The following is a 21,590-nucleotide window of genomic DNA, read 5'->3' as shown; positions in this document are numbered from 1 at the left end:
ACTGGCGGCCTGTAGGACAAACTAAGTGTAAATGCTTGGCCTTGTATCGTTAAAATTTTTTTGAGTCAGTACTTTGGAGTTAGGTATTTTGTGTAAAGTCTGTATTTTTGGATTATCCTGAAAAATTAGAAGCGTTGGCAACAGTGGGGCCCACATTTTCCCATGGCAACAGTTGGCCTAAGCTGAGTCACAGCTGCCCTCCCTTATGTTTTTTATTTATTAAAAAAAATTATTTATTTGGTTGTGATGGGTCTTAGTTGCAGTAGGAGGGCTCCTTAGTTGTGGCATGTGAACACTGCATTGGGAGTGTGGAATCTTAACTACTGCTCCACCAGGGAACTCCCACAGCTGCCCTCCTTTAGATGGGCATAAGCTCTCCAGGAAAACAAGTTCCTACCACTTCCTGTTACTGTTTATTATTGCCCTTGCACTGTTGTTTATAGTGAAGAAATACTTTTCTATTGATGTTTTTATAAAAAATGGGGGGAAAGTGTAGCTAGACAACTGCAATATTCAAGAAAAGTAGAATAGCATATTTCTCTGGAAGTGAAGAATATTGTAACATGATTAATATGGAAACAAAATGAGTCTTGTATGGAAAGATCACAGCCTTTCCTGCTTCACTGGTTTATATTACCTTCATTGTTTTGAGTTTGTGATCTCTGCATTTTGTGCACATAGCTGTGAGGGCTGCCACATAGTGAAGTTGAAGATCAAAAGGATATGAAGATGGCTTGTAAATTGTGAAGTTTTGTGCGAATGCAGGATATCTACCTGTTCTTTTAGCTGTTACATACACCCTTGTTCCAGAAAGATTTTAAGCAGAGGGGTTGAAACTGGTTTCATCTTCTAAACCATCCTACCTTTCAGCACTGTATTAAGTACCTTTTTCAGAGGCTACAAATGGATGGTCGAGGATTTGGATCAAAAATGTGTTTTGTCTGCTCAGCGTTTTTGTTTTTAATTCGACTTACTTTAAAAACCCAGTTCTACCACTGTTGCCTTATTTCTAGCTGATTCACACTTTTACCTGCCTAGTCTCTGTAAGTATTTGATTTGTAACCTATTTAAGGCAATTTATAAAGATGTATAAACTAGAAAATACCACAAATTAAAAACAAAGAGAAAGAAGAAACGAAAACAAAGGGTAGGGACAAAATGGAATGAGAATCTAGGCCACAAAGGTCTATCACAATGGTCTTGTTGCAGGCAGAGAGCACAGATTTGACTCTGAGCTTTTCTATGAGGTGACTTTTTCATAAAGTCCTTAAGATAAAAATAAACAGTTCAGAAAGTTAACTAACTTGATACTATCAGACTATAACTTCTCATAGGGGTCCTCATAAAGAGGATTATGTGTAATTATCATTTCCCTCATCAACATCTCTAAGGTAGATGGATGTCTAGTATTTAACAGCACTCAATATGGGAAGACCAACCACATCACATGAGAGTCAGTCTGAATGAGTGGGTAGGTTGTCCTTTGGTGTCTGACCAATGGATATAGTTTCCCTCAATCCAGTTGTTGATATTTATTGAGATTAAGCTCCTTGACAAGTACCTAAAGTGCAGGTGTTCCATATATCAAACACAGACCATTCATATGTAGGATTTAAATATTTTTGTGAAAACTTAGTTTTACCCAAATAAAACTGGGATTGCTTGAAGGTTAAGATTCTTCTTAGAATCTGCTACATTCCTGTCTTGTTTGAAGGTGGACAGAACAGTATTCTTCCAGAGTATACAAAACTGGTAAAGTCATTAAGAAATAGATTTAAAGAAAAAGGGGGTCAGTACACAACTCTGTTTCATGCTGCTGGAAATTAATTGCTTCAGCAGACCATTCCTGTGAAAATGGACTCTTGGTGGTTTTTAGCATAGATTAAATGTAAGGAGGTATTGTTTTTATTTATGTTTATAATAGATATGGTCTCTTCGCTCAAGAAACATATTAATATGTGGCTCTGCCCCTTCTTTCTTTCCATGTGCTCGATTCCCCAAGTAAGATTTCTTTGTTCAACCCTACTGGAACTCAGTTTTTTATGTTGTTACCTTCACTACTGAATCTCTTGAATTCAGTGTTTATACCACTCTGTTTTCTTCCTGATGACTGCCCTTTGTATTTCTCAGTTTGCCATATGTAGCCTCAACTTTTTAGCAATACTGTATTTTTCAGCTGCTTAAAATAATTTTGCATTTGGTTATTTTGTATTCATGTTATATTCAACATATTATTTTCCCTTCCTCTAAAACCTGCCTCAAAAAACTGCCAGTCATTTCCATCTTTAGCCTTTCAGTTTATAAAGCTGACTCAGTCAGTCCTGGGCTCATGTTATATACTTTATCACCTCCTTTCCTTTCTCCACTCTCCCATTTTACTCTAACTAGATTGTACATTCTCTTAGGGGGGTGGATTGCATTTTATTCACCTTTATTTATAGTAAAACCTTATATCACAGAGCCTAGCAGAATAGTCAATGAATGAATTAAAGGATATGTATATATAGCTCACATCTTCAACCATATTGTAAGTTTCTTATGGACAGGGACTATCTCTCAGCAGTGCTTTTAGGTCACATGTAGTTTTCCATAGATGAGACACTTAAGTTACATGGAACACAGATATGTGTTGTTTGATTTGAATACTTGGCACTTGGTAGATCCTCAGTAAATAAATTGAATAACTGACACTGAGAATGTAGTTATTTCTCATTATTTGTTTCATTGGAGGCAAGCATTGGTGTGGATAGTAGTAAACTAGAAATCAGTTCGAGAGACAATGGAAGTTTTCCAGTTGGATTGGCACAACACCTGGACAGTGGCTTTGGTTGTAAACAGGGGATCCACCGTTAGGACCAAATCATATCCTTGAGAACGCCATCTTTAAGACCAAGAGCAAGTAGTAGTAGACCAGGTCAAAAAAAAAATTGCACTCTTGCATAATTGCCGTTTGACTCTAAAGCTCTTTTTTTCCCAAATCATTCTCACTGCTTCCATCCTAGTCCAGGCCTCTTTTATCTTCTAATTGTAGCCTTCCCTTGTTCTAATATCTCCTATACATCTCCAAAAAAATCACCACGAAACATCAATTTTAGAACATTGCTCCCTTGCTTAAGAATTGCAGTGATTTCTGCATTGTCATAATTCCTTTGGGCTATCTGCATTAATATTCACCATAACTTGTACTTAAAAAAAAAAAAAGGTACACAGAACAGTATGTTTTCTGTTATTGTTGGTATGCTTAGAAGTATTAGTAAGCTTTTTTCCCCTGAATTTTAAGGCAGTGGATTTGTGTGTGTGACTTAGTTTTGATTAAAAAAAAAAAAGATATACAGGCTGTAGCTATGTTTGTCTAATTGTCACTTGAAAATGTAGCCTTTGTAAGCAAAAGCGAAAAGAGTAATATGCATGGTAGAAGGTTAAAAGGCCTTTAAGTTTTAAAGTTTTAGTATTAAGTTTGAGACAGTCAGTTGATTTTCTACAGGATTTTTAAATTGGTATACTTTCTCTGACATATATTAATTAGTGTTAAATCTTTTAAAAGAAAAAAATTACATCGAAACCAGCTCCAAGCAGCTGGACTTTGAATGTATTTTATTGCCCATGTTTCAGAATTTGATTTTTGGGAATTTTAAAAAAGAAAGCTGAGAATAAAGTGATATAGTGTATCTTCAGTTCTGCGAACATGGTAAATCTTTATCTCAGTTTTACTGTGATTCCTATAGCAGACATTTAGAAACACTTACTCTGTACCTACTGTGTGTTAATTACCATGCTATTTGGTAGAGATATAATGAGGAATATGTCAGGGTTGCAGCTTTGGAGGAGTGTTGTTGAGGAGACATCAAGGCAGATAATTACTGTGTGCCGTGAGAAGTGTTAAATATGTGTATGTACAAAGAACTATAAAATCACAGAGGAGCGAGTTACTCTGCTTAATTTTTTTGTCAAAACTATGTAAATAAATCCCGCAAGTTCTCTTTTTGCTAGCTGCTGAGAGCTTGCTAATGGTGTTTAAACACCATTGATAAGCATTAGGTTGAACCTGTGTAATTGCCATTATTGGCAATTTTATATGGTTTAACTCTAATAGTATTTCAGTATGGCAATTAAAACAAGAAAATGAAACATGCTTAATGTCTTTTGCCAATACTGTTTGACAGTTGTTAGATAATTGATATTTTATTAAAATAAAGCTTTGAATATTGAATAAATGTGCCATTTTTGGAAAACATTTTTTTTGTTTGTTTCTTTTTTGTTTTTTTGCAGTACGCGGGCCTCTCACTGTTGTGGCCTCTCCTGTTGCGGGGCACAGGCTCCGGACGCGCAGGCTCTGCGGCCATGGCTCACGGGCCCAGCCGCTCCGTGGCATGTGGGATCTTCCCGGACTGGGGCACCAACCCGCGTCCCCTGCATTGGCAGGCAGACTCTCAACTACTGTGCCACCAGGGAAGCCCTGGAAAACATTTTTTTTTTTTTACAGTCATTTATTTATTTATTTTTTCGCGGTACGCGGACCTCTCACTGTTGTGGCCTCTCCCGTTGCGGAGCACAGGCTCCGGACGCACATGGCTCATGGGCCCAGCCGCTCCACAGCATGTGGGATCTTCCCGGACCGGGGCACGAACCCGTGTCCCCTGCATCGGCAGGTGGACTCTCAACCACTGCACCACCAGGGAAGCCCTGGAAAACATTTTTTAAAGCTCATTTGGTTTCTCTTTTTTAAAAGATAATATATGAAAGAATTTTAGTAACTGTAAATTGCTGTGTAGTTATTTTATAATTGCTTGTAACCATGGAAATATAGTTATTTGATTTGGAAAGTTTTGCTTTCATAGCTTGACTCCATACAAACATCTGTTGGGTGCTAGATACTGTACCCGGCACTAGAGAGGCAAAGAAATTCAGTTCAGTGTTTGCCCCAAGGAGATCAGTCTGGTACTAGAGACAGCATGTATATAGTTAGAAAGATTGTGGGAGGCAGCACAGGGTAGAATCAGTGATTTTTCAAATTTATTTTAACAGTGGAAACTTTTCCAAAGAGCTTTTATGCAGAAATCCAATATATAAACAGATAAAAAACAGAATCCTGCCTATTTGGCCTCCTCTCTGTCCTCATTCCTACTGTTTGAAACCATTGGTGTGGAAGTCAGAGACAAATCGGGTTTGCATCCTGGCCCTGCCACTGTTTAGCTGTTTGACCTTGAATACATGCTTTAACCTTAGTGAACTTGTTTCCTCAACTGTTAAATAAGTATATTAGTTTTTTTGCTGGGTGTTGTAAGAATTAAACATTGCAGGAAAAGGGCCCAGCATATAAAGTCATTCCGTAAATGGTAGCTATTAGGATTATATGTACATGACACAGTGAGATTAAAGAAGAGTAGGGAGTAGGCTAGCTAAGGAGGGCTTCACAGAGGTGGTGATGCGCTGCCTTCAGGCTGAATCTTTTTTAAAGTATTTATTTATTTATTTATTTATTTTGGCTGCACCGCGCCTTAGTTGAGGCATGTGGATTTCTTAGTTGTGGTATGGCTATGCGGGATCTAGTTCCCCTACCAGCGATTGAACCTGGGCCCCCTGCATTGGGAGCGTGGAGTCTCACGCACTGGACCACCAGGGAAGTCCCCTTCAGGCTGAATCTTGAAGGGAAATGAAAAATTGCAAAACATATGGGTGAGAGGCATGCACCCAAAGTGAAATATATCCATAATGAAGACTTCGGTATGTGGAATGCTGCCTCATTATCCCTTTCTGGAGATAAATGGCCTCACCTGAGTTCTACATAGCTTTTCCTTACAGTCTTTGACTCACACTTTAGTATTAGGCTGGGTTAAGCCAGGGTGAGAGTCGCTGACTTTCCTTGGTTAATTAAATTGGCTACTTAACTAAAGGAAAAAGTACTCTAAACCTGAATTTGTAAGCCGTGTCTTGGTTATAATGTAATGATGCATTTATAGACAAAGTCCTTCCTAACTGCAGTTGCATTAGTGTACTGAAAATTAGGATCCCTGTGTCCTCCTTTGAGGTCTTAATGTAGATCTTTGTAAATGTTTACTTCAGTAGGTAGGTAAGGGGTTTTTTTTTGCCTGAGATTCAGATATATGAGACTACTGCTGTGGATAAATTGCAGGTGGATGTATTTACTTCGGATTTTGAGAAAGAGAACTAGCAAATTAGTTTCTAGAAAAAGCTGATGAAACATCACTGGATGCGTTTTCTACCTCAACAATGATTTTTCTTTTTTAATTTTAAAATTTTATTATTTTTTAAAATGTTTATTTTATTTCTTTATTTTTTGGCTACATATTTTTTGGTCTCAGTTGTGGCATGCGGGCTTCTCTCTAGTTGTGGTGCACAGGCTCTCTAGTTGAGGCACACGGGCTCAGTAGTTGCGGCGCACGGGCTTAGTTGCCCCGCGGCACATGGGATCTTAGTTTCCTGACCAGGGATTGGTCCCCTTCATTGGAAGGTGGATTCTTAACCACTGGACCACCAGGGAAGTCCCCTGATTTTTCTTTTTTATAACAATCAGATTTTAGGCAAAACATTTCAGTGTGATAGGCTAACAAATGGAGGTGTATTAAACAAAATAGAGAAGATATGGAAATATCTATCTTAGTGTCTTTCTGTATCTCCTTTGTATGTGTGGGGTGTGTGTGTGTGTGTGTGTGTGTGTGTGTGTAAAATCATACAGCACTTACTGTTCTAAATGTATCAACTCATTTAATCTGCCTGACAACCCTATGAAAGAGACATTACTGTTAATTAAAAATAGACTATCAGATAACTTCATTTGTCTAGATAAGGGGGCTTGCCATACTATGGCTGGCAAGCCAAATTCTGCCTTCTACTTTTTTTTTTAATGATGAGAGATTACATCTATTTATTTATTATTTTTGGCTGCATTGGGTCTTCGTTTCTGCGCGTGGGCTTTACCTAGTTGCGGCGAGTGGGAGCTACTCTTCGTTGTGGCGCACGGGCTTCTCATTGCAGTGGCTTCTCTTGTTGCGGAGCATGGGCTCTAGGCACACAGGCTACAGTAGTTGTGGCACGAGGCCTCAGTAGTAGCATGCAGGCTCTAGAGCGCAGGCTCAGTAGTTGTGGCACACGGGCTTAGTTGCTCTGCGGCATGTGGGATCTTCCTGGACCAGGCAGGGCTTGAATCCATGTCCCCTGCATTGGCAAGTGGATTCTTAACCACTGTGCCTTCGTGCTAAGAGTGATTTTTACAGTTTTTAGTGGTTGGAAAGAAGCAAAATAATATTTTGTAAAAATTTTTATACAATTTATTTTCTAAAATAATTTCAAATTTTAATTTTATAAATCAATAATAATTTATTTAAAAGTTACATGAAATTGAAATTTCATTGTCCATAAAGTTTTATTGAAACAGAGACCCACATATTCCACATACATTATTTATTGTTGTTAATTTCTTGCTACAGAAACCATAAGGTCCAAAAACTTAAAATATTTACTGTCTGGCCCATTATAGAAAGTTTGCTGACCCCTGGTGTAGATTCAAAGGAAAGGAGATAGAATCCAGACAAAAAGCGACAAAATAATATAGTTACAAAAGAATGTGTCTTTATTAGACACATACCAGGAATATGAGGACGACACAGAGTTGTATGATGAACAAGCCAGCAGTATTTTCTTGAAGAATTAAAAAAAATTTTTAATAACAGCTTAACTATAATGAAAAATACTTAGTTATTTCAAAGTGTTGTATTGACCTCTTTTTCCTGTTGATATAAAATTTCTCCTCCAGATATATCTGAAGGGCTTTGTAAATATTTCTTTGAATTTGGGTGACAGTTGTTGCAGTTACCATTGAAATCTGAGTACCTTGGCCTCCTGATTTGATTTTTGCCCTTGGAACACAGATGAGTTCTGACACTTGATTTCTCAATTTCCCCTTCTTTATAATTTTGCTTTTGGCCCTTTAGGACTGGCTGTAGTCTGTAATGTTGAATATATGGTTCTCTGCTAAGGATGTGTATCAAAATCATCTGGAGAAAATTTTAAAATTTAGATGGCGTCTCAGAATCTCTGAGGAGAAGGTCTAGCCAAGATTATTTTCAGGATGTTTCTCAGGGGGTTCTAACGTACACTCCTGGTTAAAATCCATAGTTACTTCCTTCAACTATTTTAGTAAATCCTATTTGAAAAAAAATACATATGTGGCATTTATTGTTCTGTGTCCCAGAGGTGTTTTTCAACCTAAAGAATCATTGCCTAAATTTTTTTTTTCATTGCCTAAATTTATGTATAGTCACAGAGGTCATCAGCATCAGTTTGGTAAATTCATTTTCTCTTTTGATGTCACTCAATAGAATAGTAGAATACAAGTTGGAATTCACATTAGAGAGCAAGTAGTATAATTTAGTATTCTTTATTTTTATGAGATATTTATTTGGCATCATAGAATCCCAGTGAATCTGGAAATAATGGATTTAATGAGGTAGAACACAATTTATATGAGACTCAATATTTTTAGAAGGAATAGTTCATTTTGTTTTGTCAGTAGTTCTATCAGGCTGTATGTCTGTGAAACAACTGTTTAAATAGTAGATCTTTTCCTCTTGTTTTCATTTAAGTGTATTTTGACACCAGAGTGAAGTTAAAAGAAAAAAGTGACCTGCAACCTCTAAAAGCATACTAAAACAACAAGTGTTTGTCTTTTTTCACATTCTATTTCACTGTTTACAGGCATACACAGTTGTATCACACAGAAAACTGATTTGAGATAAAAAGCACTAGAAAGCGATATACAATAAAATCTAAGCAGGTCAGTCAGAATTCCATTTCTTAGGAACCATCAGATGTTCCAAATGGCTTCATGCCTTAAGTCAGAGAGGGATTTTAATCAACAGAGAAACGATCTTTGGAACTTCCCTGGTGGTACAGTGGTTAAGAGTCCACCTGCCAGTGCAGGAGACCGGGTTCGATCCCTGGTCCGGGTGGATCCCACATGCCATGGAGCAGCTGAGTCTGTGTGCCACAACTACTGAGCCTGTGCTCTAGAGCCCGCGAGCCACAACTACTGAGCCCACGCGCCACAACTACTGAAGTCTGTGCGCCTGGAGCCCATGCTCCACAGCAGGAGAAGCTACCTCAATGAGAAGCCCATGCACCACAACGAAGAGTAGCCCCTGCTTGCCGCAACTAGAGAAAGCCCACATGCAGCAACGAAGACCCAATGTAGTCAAAAAATAAATAAGAAAAAAACAAGCGATCTTTGAGCAGCCATCAACAGGTGAACACTGCTGGGGTGAAGATTATATCTAGCATGAGTTTAATGGGTGTGCTGTGAGAATGAGGAGGCATCCTGATTAATGTCCATAAAGGGAAAGCCAAGAATGATGAGGTAGACCGGCCAAGAAAAAGAAACAAGGAGAGGAAGAGAAGAGCTGAAAGGTCAACAGTAATGGGATGGCACTTGTAAGTTGCAATGGCAGTGAATATCAAAAACTTAGTGGAGAGAGTGATGAAGAAACAGAGGACAGGAGAGTTCTCAGTTATCTGTTTTGTGCCTCAGTAGTAGCCCTTTGTTCAGGACATCTCTCTTGTCAGTTTTAAGTGGGACTCAGTATTTTACATTTGATAACCGTTGAAGGCATTGATTTACCTGGAGAGTATCCAGGGAGTAGTGTTTAAGCAGTATGAGGGGTGAAGAGTATTCATTCCAGTAGAGTTTAGTGATAGGCTAAGGCTATAATAATAAAGGCTGCTATATTATTATAACAGAACTGAGGGTTTGGGGGCACTTTATTGGGGTTCTCCAGCAAAACAGAACCAATAGGATTTACGTATAAATTTAAAAGGAAAAAGTGACCACAGTCAATCGCTGGGAGAGGGAGAGAAAGGGGAGGGAGAGATTTTAAGAAATTGGCTCATGTGGTTGTGAAGGTTGGTAAGTCCAAAATTTGCAGGGTAGGCTGGCTGGCTGGTGAGCCAGGGAAGAGTTGATGTTGCAGCTCCACGTCCAAAGGCATCTCGGGGGATGTGTAAGTCTTTCTCTTAAGACCTTCAACAGATTGGATGAGGCCCACCCACATTATGGAGGGTCATCTGCTTTACTCAGAGTCTACTGATTGAAATGTTCATCTCGTCTTAAAAATACTTCATCTCCTTTCTTCAGATTTATAATCTAAAGCTGTAGAGCATCTATTTGCAACACTTGCCTTTAATATTAAGAGTTACTAGACTTGAGATTGGTAGGAGTAATTCTCAGTAGAAAAGGTGATATCTTAATCATTGGTCCAAGGCTAATTGAAAAATGCAGAGTATTTTGGATGAGTGACTTAAATCTTGCAAAATGAAATATGGTAGTCAGTTGTAACTAATAGGAAAGTGAGGAAATGGTGCAGCTGTTGGAAGAATTTTACTTTTTCAAAAAGTGAACTATGCCTGAGCTTAGTCTGTCCCTCAATTATGAACCAACCTGGTCTTTTTTTGCTTTAGTTTTTGTTACTGCCTGCCAATAGCAGGTCCTAGTGAATCATGGACCTCCAAGCTGAAGGAGAATAAGAACAAGTAGACATTAAAGCCTAGGTATTTGAGGGACTTCCCTGGTGATCCAGTGGTTAAGACTCCGTGCTCCCAGTGCAGGCGGCCTGGGTTCGATCCCTGGTCAGCAAACTAGATCCCGCATGCTGCAGCTAAGACCCAGTGCGGCCAAATAACTAAATAAATTAAACAAACAAACAAACAAACAAAAAACCTAGGTATTTGATTAAAAACTTTCAGTGATCTAACATTTTCAAATTGTGAGGATAGGGGAAATCTAACTTCTTCATGTTAATTGTTCACGCAGACCACAAGATACTGCAAGGACAATTAATGTTTTAGTTACTTTTGTAATCTTATTTGTTATTAGAAAACAGTTTCAGAACTCTAGAAGCTTATCTCTGTAGGTGGGAGAGTGAGGAAATGACAAAAATTGATTTAAGGAAATGAAGTTACTCTCGGGGATACTTTGTTGTCTGATGTAATCTTACAGAATTAAACTGTAAATTTAAAAATTTAAGTTTGACTGGGGTATTTTTCAGAATATGAAATGCATTGATTTCATAGGTAAGTGTACCTATTTTTTTTTTCATTATTTGACTGCATTGCAGTATGGCACTAATGATGTAGTTTTAAACATTGTTTTTACCTAGAGTAATAGTCAAAGTCAAATACTGAGAACTTAGAGAAACCTGTAACCTCATGTCTGATGCTGTGATAAGGAGCATCATCTGAAGTGATGAAGAATTTGCTGGCACACCCAGAATACCCACCACTATTTACATGGATGAGTCCGTACAGTGAGGACTGTGCAAATCAAAACACATATGTGTATGTTCTGTTGGGTTAGTTGTACGGAAATCAGAATGATTTGGATGGTGCAGACAATTTGGGGATGGTGAGAGGAAGAGAAGACAGCACAGGTGAAAAAACATTTCTCATCTAGGGGCCAGGACCATTTTTGGGGAGATGACTGCTTCAGTTTTCATTTCTCATGAAGCGCACAGTTTATGAAGAAACAGGAGATTCTATTTAACTCTAGAAAACTAGTATGAAAAGGTACTCAATAATTCTTCTGCCTTGCCTCATTGCTGTATCTGGAATATATTATTTGGATTAGGGTTATGAGCTATAATATAATATGTGCTATTCAAGGAAGGTAGATAATTTGCTGACCCTCTTTATTTTATTTTTTTAAAAAATATACCCCTTTCTCTTAGCTGTCATCATTCATTCATTCATTCATTTATGGCTGCGTTGAATCTTCGTTGCTGTGCAAGGGCATTCTCTAGTTGCAGCGAGCGGGGGCTACTCTTGGTTGTGGTGCGCGGGCTTCTCATTGCGGTGGCTTTTCTTGTTGCAGAGCATGGGCTCTAGATGTGCGGGCTTCATTAGTGGCACGTGGGCTTAGCTGCTCCACGGCATGTGGGATCTTTCTGGATCAGGGCTCGAACCCGTGTCCCCTGCGTTGGCAGGCAGATTCTTAACCACTGCACCACAAGGGAAGCCATGCTGACCCTCTTTAAATAAGGCATTGTTGAGTGACAATTTCATGAGAGCAGGAACCATTGGTAATCACTTAATGTACATCTAATAATAAGTAAATCTGACAGTTTCCATTTTTTATGTCAGTACACCTCTACCGTTACCATATAATTGGCTGTTTATGTTTTCCCTCAGACACATCCTTTATTTTCTGTATTGTTTTCCCCTATTTCATAAACTCCTGGTTAGCAAAGAACAATGTAGATTTTTAGTGAAATAATATTTTATAAAGGTGTTTTGTGTGTGTGTGTGTGTCTGTGTGCCTGTGTCTGTGTTGACATAGGATTTATTTTAAACAGTTGTTCGTTTGGGCTTCCCTGGTGGCACAGTGGTTAAGAATCCGCCTGCCAGTGCAGGGGACACGGGTTTGAGCCCTGGTCCGGGAAGATCCCACATGCCGCAGAGCAACTAAGCCCGCAAGCCACAACTGCTGAGTCTGCGCTCTAGAGCCCGTGAGCCACAGCTACTGAGCCCACATGCCACAACTGCGGAAGCCTGCGCACCTAGAGCCTGTGCTCTGCAACAAGAGAAGCCACTGCAGTGAGAACCCCGTGCACCACAATGAAGAGTAACCCCCGCTCGCCGCAACTAAAGAAAGCCCGCGCGCAGCAACGAACACCCAACACAGCCAAAAATAAATAAATCAAAAAAAAAAAAAGTTCTTTGTTTAAAAAGCCAAAAATTTTAAAAGTTTGGCTTTCAGCACATATCCAAGTCACTGTAATGGCCTTCAGAAATATTAAAATCATAAACATCAGTGAACACTCTAAGTCTTCCTTAAACATAATATGACAAGTTCCAGTCTAGTACTCTTTAAGGCAAAGTTGTGTCAGTCCTCATAATTTTGACATTTTGTAGTGCTTATAATTTGAGATCAATGTAACATTCCCCCAAAATGCTGTTGTGTAAGCATCATTACTTCAAAACTGTATGTAATACTGTGTTACCAGGAAGAGAGAGAATAATACAGAAGAATTCTGCATTGCACAGAAATAAAACTCTGCTAAAATAAAACTGTAAAAAACTCTACTAAAAGCCTTTCATAAAAAAATGTAACAACCTTCTGCTTTAGTTTCCTTGAAGCTGGAAACTGATCTCAAAATTTGAAGCCTTAACATCACAGTGCCTCAAATTCTAGGATATTCTTTTGATTTACACCAATTTTACATGAGGCTGATTGTCCCATTTTAAGAATGGTCTAAGTATTGTGATTTTCTTCTTTTTAATAAATATTCAACTGGAAAATCCCTGGGTAAGACCTTACCAATCAATATGTTAATATTGAAGGCTTTAGCATTTAAAACAATATTGTTTGAGCAGAAAATTCCCATTAGCCTTGAAGCTTTCAGTCCCTAACTTTTGGACCAAAAGCTCTCATTGCAATGGGGTGAAATTGAGAGCTGTGTGGTGGACTTTATTTCCCACCTTGGTAAAACTAGACTTCTGCAGATCTTGTAGCTCTGTCCTGTCCGTGTAGTCTCTTTCAGTGTGTTACCACTTTCTATTGTAGTTTTCCAGGTAATTTTTAACGTAACTAACTATTGATACACAGCCTAATACAAAAGAATTTGACAGGAGAAAAATTTCAAATCGTTTGCTCAGAGATTATAGGACGGTATTATTGTTGTTGAAATATCTGTCTCAAGTGTGAATCCGTTAGCAGTGAGCCTTGGTGTCCTTGGGAAGTCCATGGGAGATAAAAGAACTTGCAAACTTGGCTAAGTGTGAAACCTTAGCCAATGTTTTTAACACATAGAAACAAAATGAGAGGAACTTTAATAATTTACTCACCATCCTGATTTGTAAGATTATTTTTTAATATTCTCTTACTTCTCTTTTCTTTTTTACTTTTCTTCTTTCTCTTTCTGTGGTGAGGTACTTATCAAAGTCATAAACATTGTTGTCTAGGAGAGCTGCACTGGTGTAGCAGAAAAGTGGATATAGTATTAGAATACAGAATACTTAAGAATTCTGCATTCCAGAAAGCATACTGAAGAAGCCTCTGTTTCTAGTGCTCAGGCAACACAGATCTGATCTCTTAAGAACGTCTGGATATTGACAAACCAAACTCTTCTTTGCAAATGAACAAACCAAACTCTTTGAAATATGTTTGTGATATATACAAGTAGCTTAGAGGGGATTATTGAAGTACTGCCAAAATACATTTCAAAAATGATAAGTCTTTTCATTCATTATGTTGACTTCGGAAGGATTTGTGAACCCCCTTAAAATGCATGTATGTAATATTTTGTTTATCTTCATATGTCCTTTTATGAGGGAAGAGGTCTTGGCTTTCATCACATTCTCAAAGGAGTCCAGACTCCTTTGTTATCAGTTATCAGACTCATAAACAAAAGTAGAGAATAATAACCATTCATTATCCATCTTCAACAGTTATCAACTCAAAGCTAATATTGTTTCATATATGTCCCTCCATCCACACTTCCAAATTTTTTGAAGCAAATCCCAGACATGTTATTCCACTGAGAAAATTTTCATTGTATATTTCTAAACGACTTTAAAAAATAATCACGATACCGTTGTCCCTTGAAAAACTCAGTTATTCTTTAATATCATCAGACATCCAGTCAATGTTCACATTTCCCCAAATGTTTGTTAATTGGTTTGTTTTACAAAAATTATTTATTTTACACTTTCTAAAAGTTCAGATCTAAGTAAGGTCAGTGAAGTCCAATGGTTATATCACTTATCTCTTTTAATATATAGGTTTCCCTTTCCAACTCTTTTTTAAATTTCCTTGGAATTTATTTGAAGAAACTGGGTCATTTTATAGGGCTTTTCACAATCTGGATTTTGCTGGTTATATCCCCATGGTGTCTTTAACATATTCTTCTGCCCTCTATACGTCTTGCAAATTTATAGTTGGAGCCAGAGACTTGAACAGATTCAGATTTGATTTTGTGGCAAGAATACTTTACAGGTGGTGTGTTGTTATTCTGTCAGTGGATACATCATGTCTGGTTATTTCATTGTTTGCCTTTGGTTAATTAGGGGGTGAAAATGGTCATATTAAAATTACTCATTCCTTTATTTCTCTTGAGTCTTTTTTTTTCTCCACCATTAGCATTTAAGCATCTCGCTTGGTTGAGAAAAACAACAACCCAGAAAAACTGCTTTTTAACATTTCCATCTGTTTCTAAGATTTTTATTCATGGTACCATCTTTACTTCATCTTCTTGCACTCATCAGCCCATTTGGATGTGGATTTTGCGGTGTTGAACCATGCCCTTACCATTTTACTGAAACCATTCTCATCAAGGTTATCAGTGGGAGCTCTATACTGAATGGAACAGACCCATTTCAGACCTTATTTTACTTGACAGTTGGGTAACTTTGGGTATTGTTGGTTGCCTCTCCTTGAAGTACTTCCTTGGCTTGTGACATATTCTCTCTTCTTTTTACTTTTACCTCTTTAGTTGCTTCCTCTTAGCCTCTGTTGTAGACTCTTACGTGTTGGTGTTGCTCTGCCTGGCTCTAGGCTAGGGCTTCTGCTCATTGTACTCTACACATTCTCCATAGGTCATCTCATCCTTTGTCATGGCTTCAGTTATACCGTCTCTTAGCTGGTAAGTACCAGACCTTTTTTTTTCCCCCCATAGGTTGGTTATTTTCAGAACTGACTTGGTTGTACAGCTTCTGACTAGAAATCTCACAGGCACCTTGGATTCAGTGTATCTAAAGATGGAATGAGTCACACTTACTTCTTCATCCCCTCACACATAGTTCTACTTAGTTCAACTTATTTCTAATCTAGAAATCTAGAAGTTTTTTGAGTTGACTTCTTGACTGACCTTTTACTCTCACCTTTCTAGTTCTCTTTATTTACTGCTGCTATTCTAGTGTAGATCTCCATCATCTATCACCTTCATTTCTGCAAGCCTTCTATCTGGTTTCTTCCTTTCCCGTCCTTATGGTCCATTCTTCACTATATAAATGAGAATGATTTTTCTAAAAAACTTATCTAATGGTTTACCATTGTCCCTAGGATAAATTGTAAAGACCAGAGCTTGTTTTGTGGCCTAGCCTGTGCTTACCTCTTCAGCTTTATCTTTTTAAAAAATTATTTATTCATTCATTCATTCATTTATTTAGTCTGTGTTGGGTCTTCGTTGCTGTGCGTGGGCTTTCTGTAGCTGCTGCGAGTGGGGGCTACTCTTCGTTGTGGTGCGTGGGCTTCTCGTTGCGGTGGCTTCTCTTGTTGCGGAGCACGGGCTCTAGGCGCGCGGGCTTCAATAGTTGTGGCACGCAGGCTCAGTAGCTGTGGCTCCCAGGCTGTAGAGCGCAGGCTCAGTAGTTGTGGCGCACAGGCTTAGTTGCTCTGCTGCATGTGGGATCTTCCCGGACCATGTCTCGAACCCGTGTCCCCTGCATTGGCAGGCGGATTCTTAACCACTGTGCCGCTAGGGAAGTCCCAAAATTATTTCTTGATTAAATGCATTGGTTAAGAAGGCATGAGATTGCTAAATGGCTTGTTTACATTATAAGTAATATCAGCTATTCTAAGATCACTAGTAACTAATATTCAATCTTGAAGGTTACTTCAGTTATGGTTGGAACCTTTGGCTTGTGGACAGTTTCTGAAGTACTTATCTTTGTTACTTTTTTCAGGTAATGCTTCTTTTTGTAAATTAGAAAATTTGTTTTTTTTTATCATTAATGGAAAATTATTGTCTTCTCTAGAAGTTGTATGTTAATATTCAAAATTTAATAAAATTGGTATCAATATATCTAGTAGGTGACATGGTTGTGAGTGGGTAAATTTTAAAATAGTGTTCTTTTGGCTCAGTAAACTATTAAAGATAATTTAAAATTCGTAAAATGACTATTTTAGCATTGATTTTCACAGTAGGTTAAAAAACATCATCTGATACTCATATTACCATCATAGTAATACCTCACCTTTGAAAGTGTATACTGCAAATAATAATTTAGAAATAATTTAAATTCTAAGTGAAAGAAATAATCTTTCTCTCTTTCTTCTTAGGTGGAATGAACCTTACTTGTTGAATATCTCCTGGTTACTCGTTGGATTCACTTGTGGAAGAATCATTTTCCCCTGCGTGGAAGCCACTTAGTGGCATATTTAATTATAAATCCAGGGATTGCAAAGTTTTTTGATTTCCCAAAGGAGGGACATACCACTATATCAAATAAGCTTGACATTACAGCCAAAATGGTGCTGTCCCAGAGACAACGAGATGAACTGTAAGTTTTTCTGTTTTGTGATTTTTAAAAAATCCTCTCATAAAGGACAAAGTAGTAAATTAAAATACAGCTTTGGGAGACATATTCTAAATTAAAACTATTGTTATGAGAGTTCAAATATTGGTTTGGACTATTTGGTCTGATTTTAAAACTGGATCTTATTTTGACATAGTATTATTTACCCATTTGACATAAACGTGTATATGTTTAAAGCAGAGCAAACAAGTAAGTTAGTTGGGATAAGTTCTATCCTAAGCGTGTATTAACTATCTTTTGTTTAATAGGAAGGTAGGTGCTTCAAAGCTCTTCAAAATTTTTTTGTCTGGAATCCGTGTATTAGAAAAATGAAAGCTTTTTTGTTGTTTTTACTGCTAATGCCTTTCCTTTTTGTCTTACTGTGTTATCTTTTATCATCCAATGGCTATTGTATTTGAACTTTATGAGGTGGCTAGTATAGTTAATGCAAGTGCATTAATGAAAGAAGCATGAAATGATTTGACTACTGCTATTTTATAGTATCTTACAGCATCCCATATTTTATAATATTCTATTTTTGTAGGTGAGGAAATAGGGGGAACATTTAACTTCATGTTCTAGGTATTTAAAAGATTTTCTGGGCTTCCCTGGTGGCGCAGTGGTTGAGAGTCCGCCTGCTGATGCAGGGGACACGGGTTCGTGCCCCGGTCCGGGAAGATACCACGTGCCATGGAGCAGCTGGGCCCGTGAGCCATGGCCGCTGAGCCTGTGCATCCAGAGCCTGTGCTCCGCAACGGGAGAGGCCCGCGTACCACAAAAAAAAAATAAATAAATAAAAATAAAGATATAATAAAAGATTTTCTGTGGGTTTTAAAAAATTTCATTTGGAAATAATTTCAAATCTATAGAGAAGTTGTAAGATTAGTACAAAGAATACTCATACATTTTATCCAAATTCACCTATTGTTATTTTTTACCATTTTCTCTATCATTTGCACTCTAGTTGTGTGTACAGTATTTTTTTTTTAATTGGAGTATAATGCTTTAAAATATTGTGTTAGTTTCTGCTGTACAATGAAGTGAATAAGCTATATGTTTACCTCCATCTCCTCCCTCTTGGACCTTCCTCCCACGCCCTGCCCATTCCACCCATCTGGGTCATCACAGAGCACCGAGCTGAACTCCCTGTGCTATATACAGCAGGTTCCCACTAGCTATCTATTTTATACATGGTAGTATATATATGTCAATCCTAATCTCCCAATTCGTCCCACCCTCCCCTTCCCCCCACCCATGTCCACATGTCCGTTCTCTACATCTGCGTCTCTATTCCTTCCCTGGATATAGGTTCATCTGTACCATTTTTCTGGCTTCCACATATATGAGTTAATATACGATATTTGTTTTTCTCTTTTGACTTACTTCACTCCACAGTATTTTTTTTAAAACCATTTGAGAGTAAGTTGCATGCATGAACGACCTTTCCCCCAGGTACTTCACTGTGCGGTTCCTAAGAATAACTTTATTTTTTTATAAAACCACAGTACAGTTAGCAGTTTCAGTAAAATTTAACATCGTCACAATACTTTTTATTTAATCTACATCAATTTTGTTAATTGGGCCAATAATGTCCTTTATAGCATTTTTTCCCCCTCTCTGGTACACCATCCAGTCTAGGATTAGGTATATTTATTTGTCATGTCACTTTAGTCTCATTTAACCTGGAACATTTCCTCAACATTTCTTTGTCTTTTATGACATTAATATTTTTGAATAGTCTTTAAAAAAATTCTTTTTATTGAATGAAAGATTCTTTAAATTCTATAGTGCTTTACAATTTTCAGAAGCTTCACACATGATTTTATATAATCCCATAGTAACCCTTTTTTCCTCCCTACTCCTAAGTTGCCCCTTCCCCACTTCCGTCACCCCACTGGTAACTAACCACTGGCTTGTTCTCTATATCTGTGAGTCTGCTTCTTTTTTGTTTTATTCACTAGTTTGTTGTATTTTTTTTAGATTCCACATATCAGTGATATCATACAGTATTTGTCTTTCTCTATCTGGATTAGGTCACTTAGCATAATGCCCTCCAAGTCCATCCACGTTGCTGCAAATGGCAAGATTTTCTTTCTTTTTTTTTGGCTGAGTAGTATTCCATTGTATATATATCACATCTTCTTTACCCATTCATCTGTTGGCAGACACTTAGGTTGCTTCCATACTTTGGCAATTGTAAGTAATGCTGCTATGAACATTGGGGTGCATGTATCTTTTCAAATTAGTGTTTTTGCTTCTTTCAGTATGTACACAGGAGTAGAATTGCTGGGTCATAAGGTAGCTCTATTTTTAGTTTTTTGAGAAACCTCCTTACCTTTTTCCACAGTGGCTGCACCAATTTATATTCCCACCAACAGTGTATGAGGGTTCCCTTTTCTTGCCAGCGTTTGTTATTTGTGAGTCTTTTTTTTTTTTTAATAGAGTATTTCTCATTTTATGTTTGTCTGTTTCCTCATGATTAGATCCAGTTTATGCATTCTTGGACAGAATACTACATAAATAATTTTGTATTCTTTTCAGGATATCATATCTAGGGACACAGAATGTCCATTTGTCCCTCAATGATGATGTTAATTTTGATCACTCAGTCTAAATGTCTGATGTCTCCACTATATAGTTGCTTTTATTTCCTTTTCAGCAGATAAGTGGGGAGATATTTTAAGATCATGCAAACATTTTTCTTTCCTGTCGATAATTTCTCTCCTAGATTTAACATCCATTGATGATTCCTGCTTGAATAATTCTATACTACAGTGGTGGCAAAGTGATGATTTTCTAACCCCACTACTCATTCTGTATTTGTTAGCACTCAGCATTTTACTGTAATCAGTGGACCTTCTTTTTCTCCTTTTTATATACTTCTCTTTTCATTATTGGTATTAACTCATGGGTTCTTATATTTTCAGTTATCATTCTTTACTATTGTACTGTTTTGGTGCTTGAATTGTCCCAGATTGTCCCATAGGAGCCTCTTCAGTTGGCTCTTATCTATGCCCCTGTCATTTTTTGTGAGCACCTCCTTACTTTCTAGGATAACAGGATATTCCAAGCTTATTGTTTACCTATCCTGTCTTAACCTTAGAATCAGCTGTTGCTCTAGAAAGCCCTGGTTCCTCTTAGTGGGGAATGGTATTTGAGACCAAGGTATGGGCACTAAGTGTACTCATTACTACTGGGATGTCTTTGCTTCTGGGCCCTTTAAGTAGACAGAACTAGGACATACATGTATGTATTAACACATATACAGACCCCCTAGCTCATATGTGTACTAAAGTTTCTCAGTCTTTGCACAGTTGACGTTTTGCGCCGAATAATTCTTTGCTGTGGGGGCTGTCCTGTACGCTCTTGGTTGTTTAGCAACACCCCTAGCTTCTACCCACTAGGTGCCACAACCAAAAATATCTCCAGATGTTGCCACTGTCCTCTAGGAGGGCTGTCATACTTCCAAAATAGTTTTACTATTTTACATACTACTACAAAAAACAAATCTCCTGGAAAGGGTCCAGAGTTTGTATGCAGTTATCCCCCCATCCATCCTGCCCAAGACTGAGAGTATATAATCAAATACTGTGTTTGTAAGTTACGTGGATTTGTTTTGTACTGTTTTTTCTTCACTCTTCATGTAGTTATATCATTCATTTGAAATACAGTTGGGTTCATGTGTTCTAGTGTTTCAGTTTCTGTGTTTTGCATCACATCCCCTTCCCATCTTCTCTAGTTGCGGCGAGCTGGGGCTACTCTTCCTTGCGGTACACGGACTTAATTGCGATGGCTTCTCGTTGCAGAGCACGGGCTCTAGGTGTGCAGGCTTAGTAGTTGTGGCATGCGGGCTTCAGTAGTTGTGGCTCGCGGGCTCTAGAGCACAGGCTCAGTAGTTGTGGCACACAGGCTTAGTTGCTCCGCGGCATGTGGGATCTTCCTAGACCAGGGCTTGGACCCGTGTGCCCTGTGTTGGCAGGTGGATTCTTAACCACTGCACCACCAGGGAAGCCTGCAAATGTACTTTTATAAGCCTACAAATGTACTTTTATATTATTGAAGGCATGTCTGGTTTTTAATCATTCTTGTTTCTAAGTCACTTCAGATCCTTTTCTTCTAGATACCTGTGTGAGCTGACTGCAAGTCATGCTTATTACCCTCATAATCAGGATGAATATTTAAACATGGCCAAGAATAGAGCTTATATATATGTGTGTGTGTGTGTGTGTGTGTGTGTATATATATATAAATTTATTTATTTTTGGCTGCGTTGGGTCTTTGTTGCTGCA

At 38.0% G+C, this 21,590-nt stretch overlaps 1 protein-coding gene across 1 annotated transcript in view; it reads left to right on the top strand.

Moving 5' to 3' along the window:
- Nucleotides 1–21,590, top strand: part of PAFAH1B1 (platelet activating factor acetylhydrolase 1b regulatory subunit 1) — a 72,776-nt gene that overhangs the window by 12,706 nt on the left and 38,480 nt on the right. Inside the window, 1 exon segment of the mRNA XM_033848301.2 lies at nucleotides 17,066–17,286. Within this exon segment, the coding sequence (XP_033704192.1) occupies nucleotides 17,255–17,286 (32 nt within the window). The 5' untranslated portion in view covers nucleotides 17,066–17,254.

This window comes from Tursiops truncatus, chromosome 20 (assembly GCF_011762595.2).
Source record: "Tursiops truncatus isolate mTurTru1 chromosome 20, mTurTru1.mat.Y, whole genome shotgun sequence".
Lineage (NCBI taxonomy): Eukaryota > Metazoa > Chordata > Mammalia > Artiodactyla > Delphinidae > Tursiops > Tursiops truncatus.
Note: the sequence above shows the minus strand (reverse complement) of the source record. Positions and strands in the feature narration are given on the sequence as shown.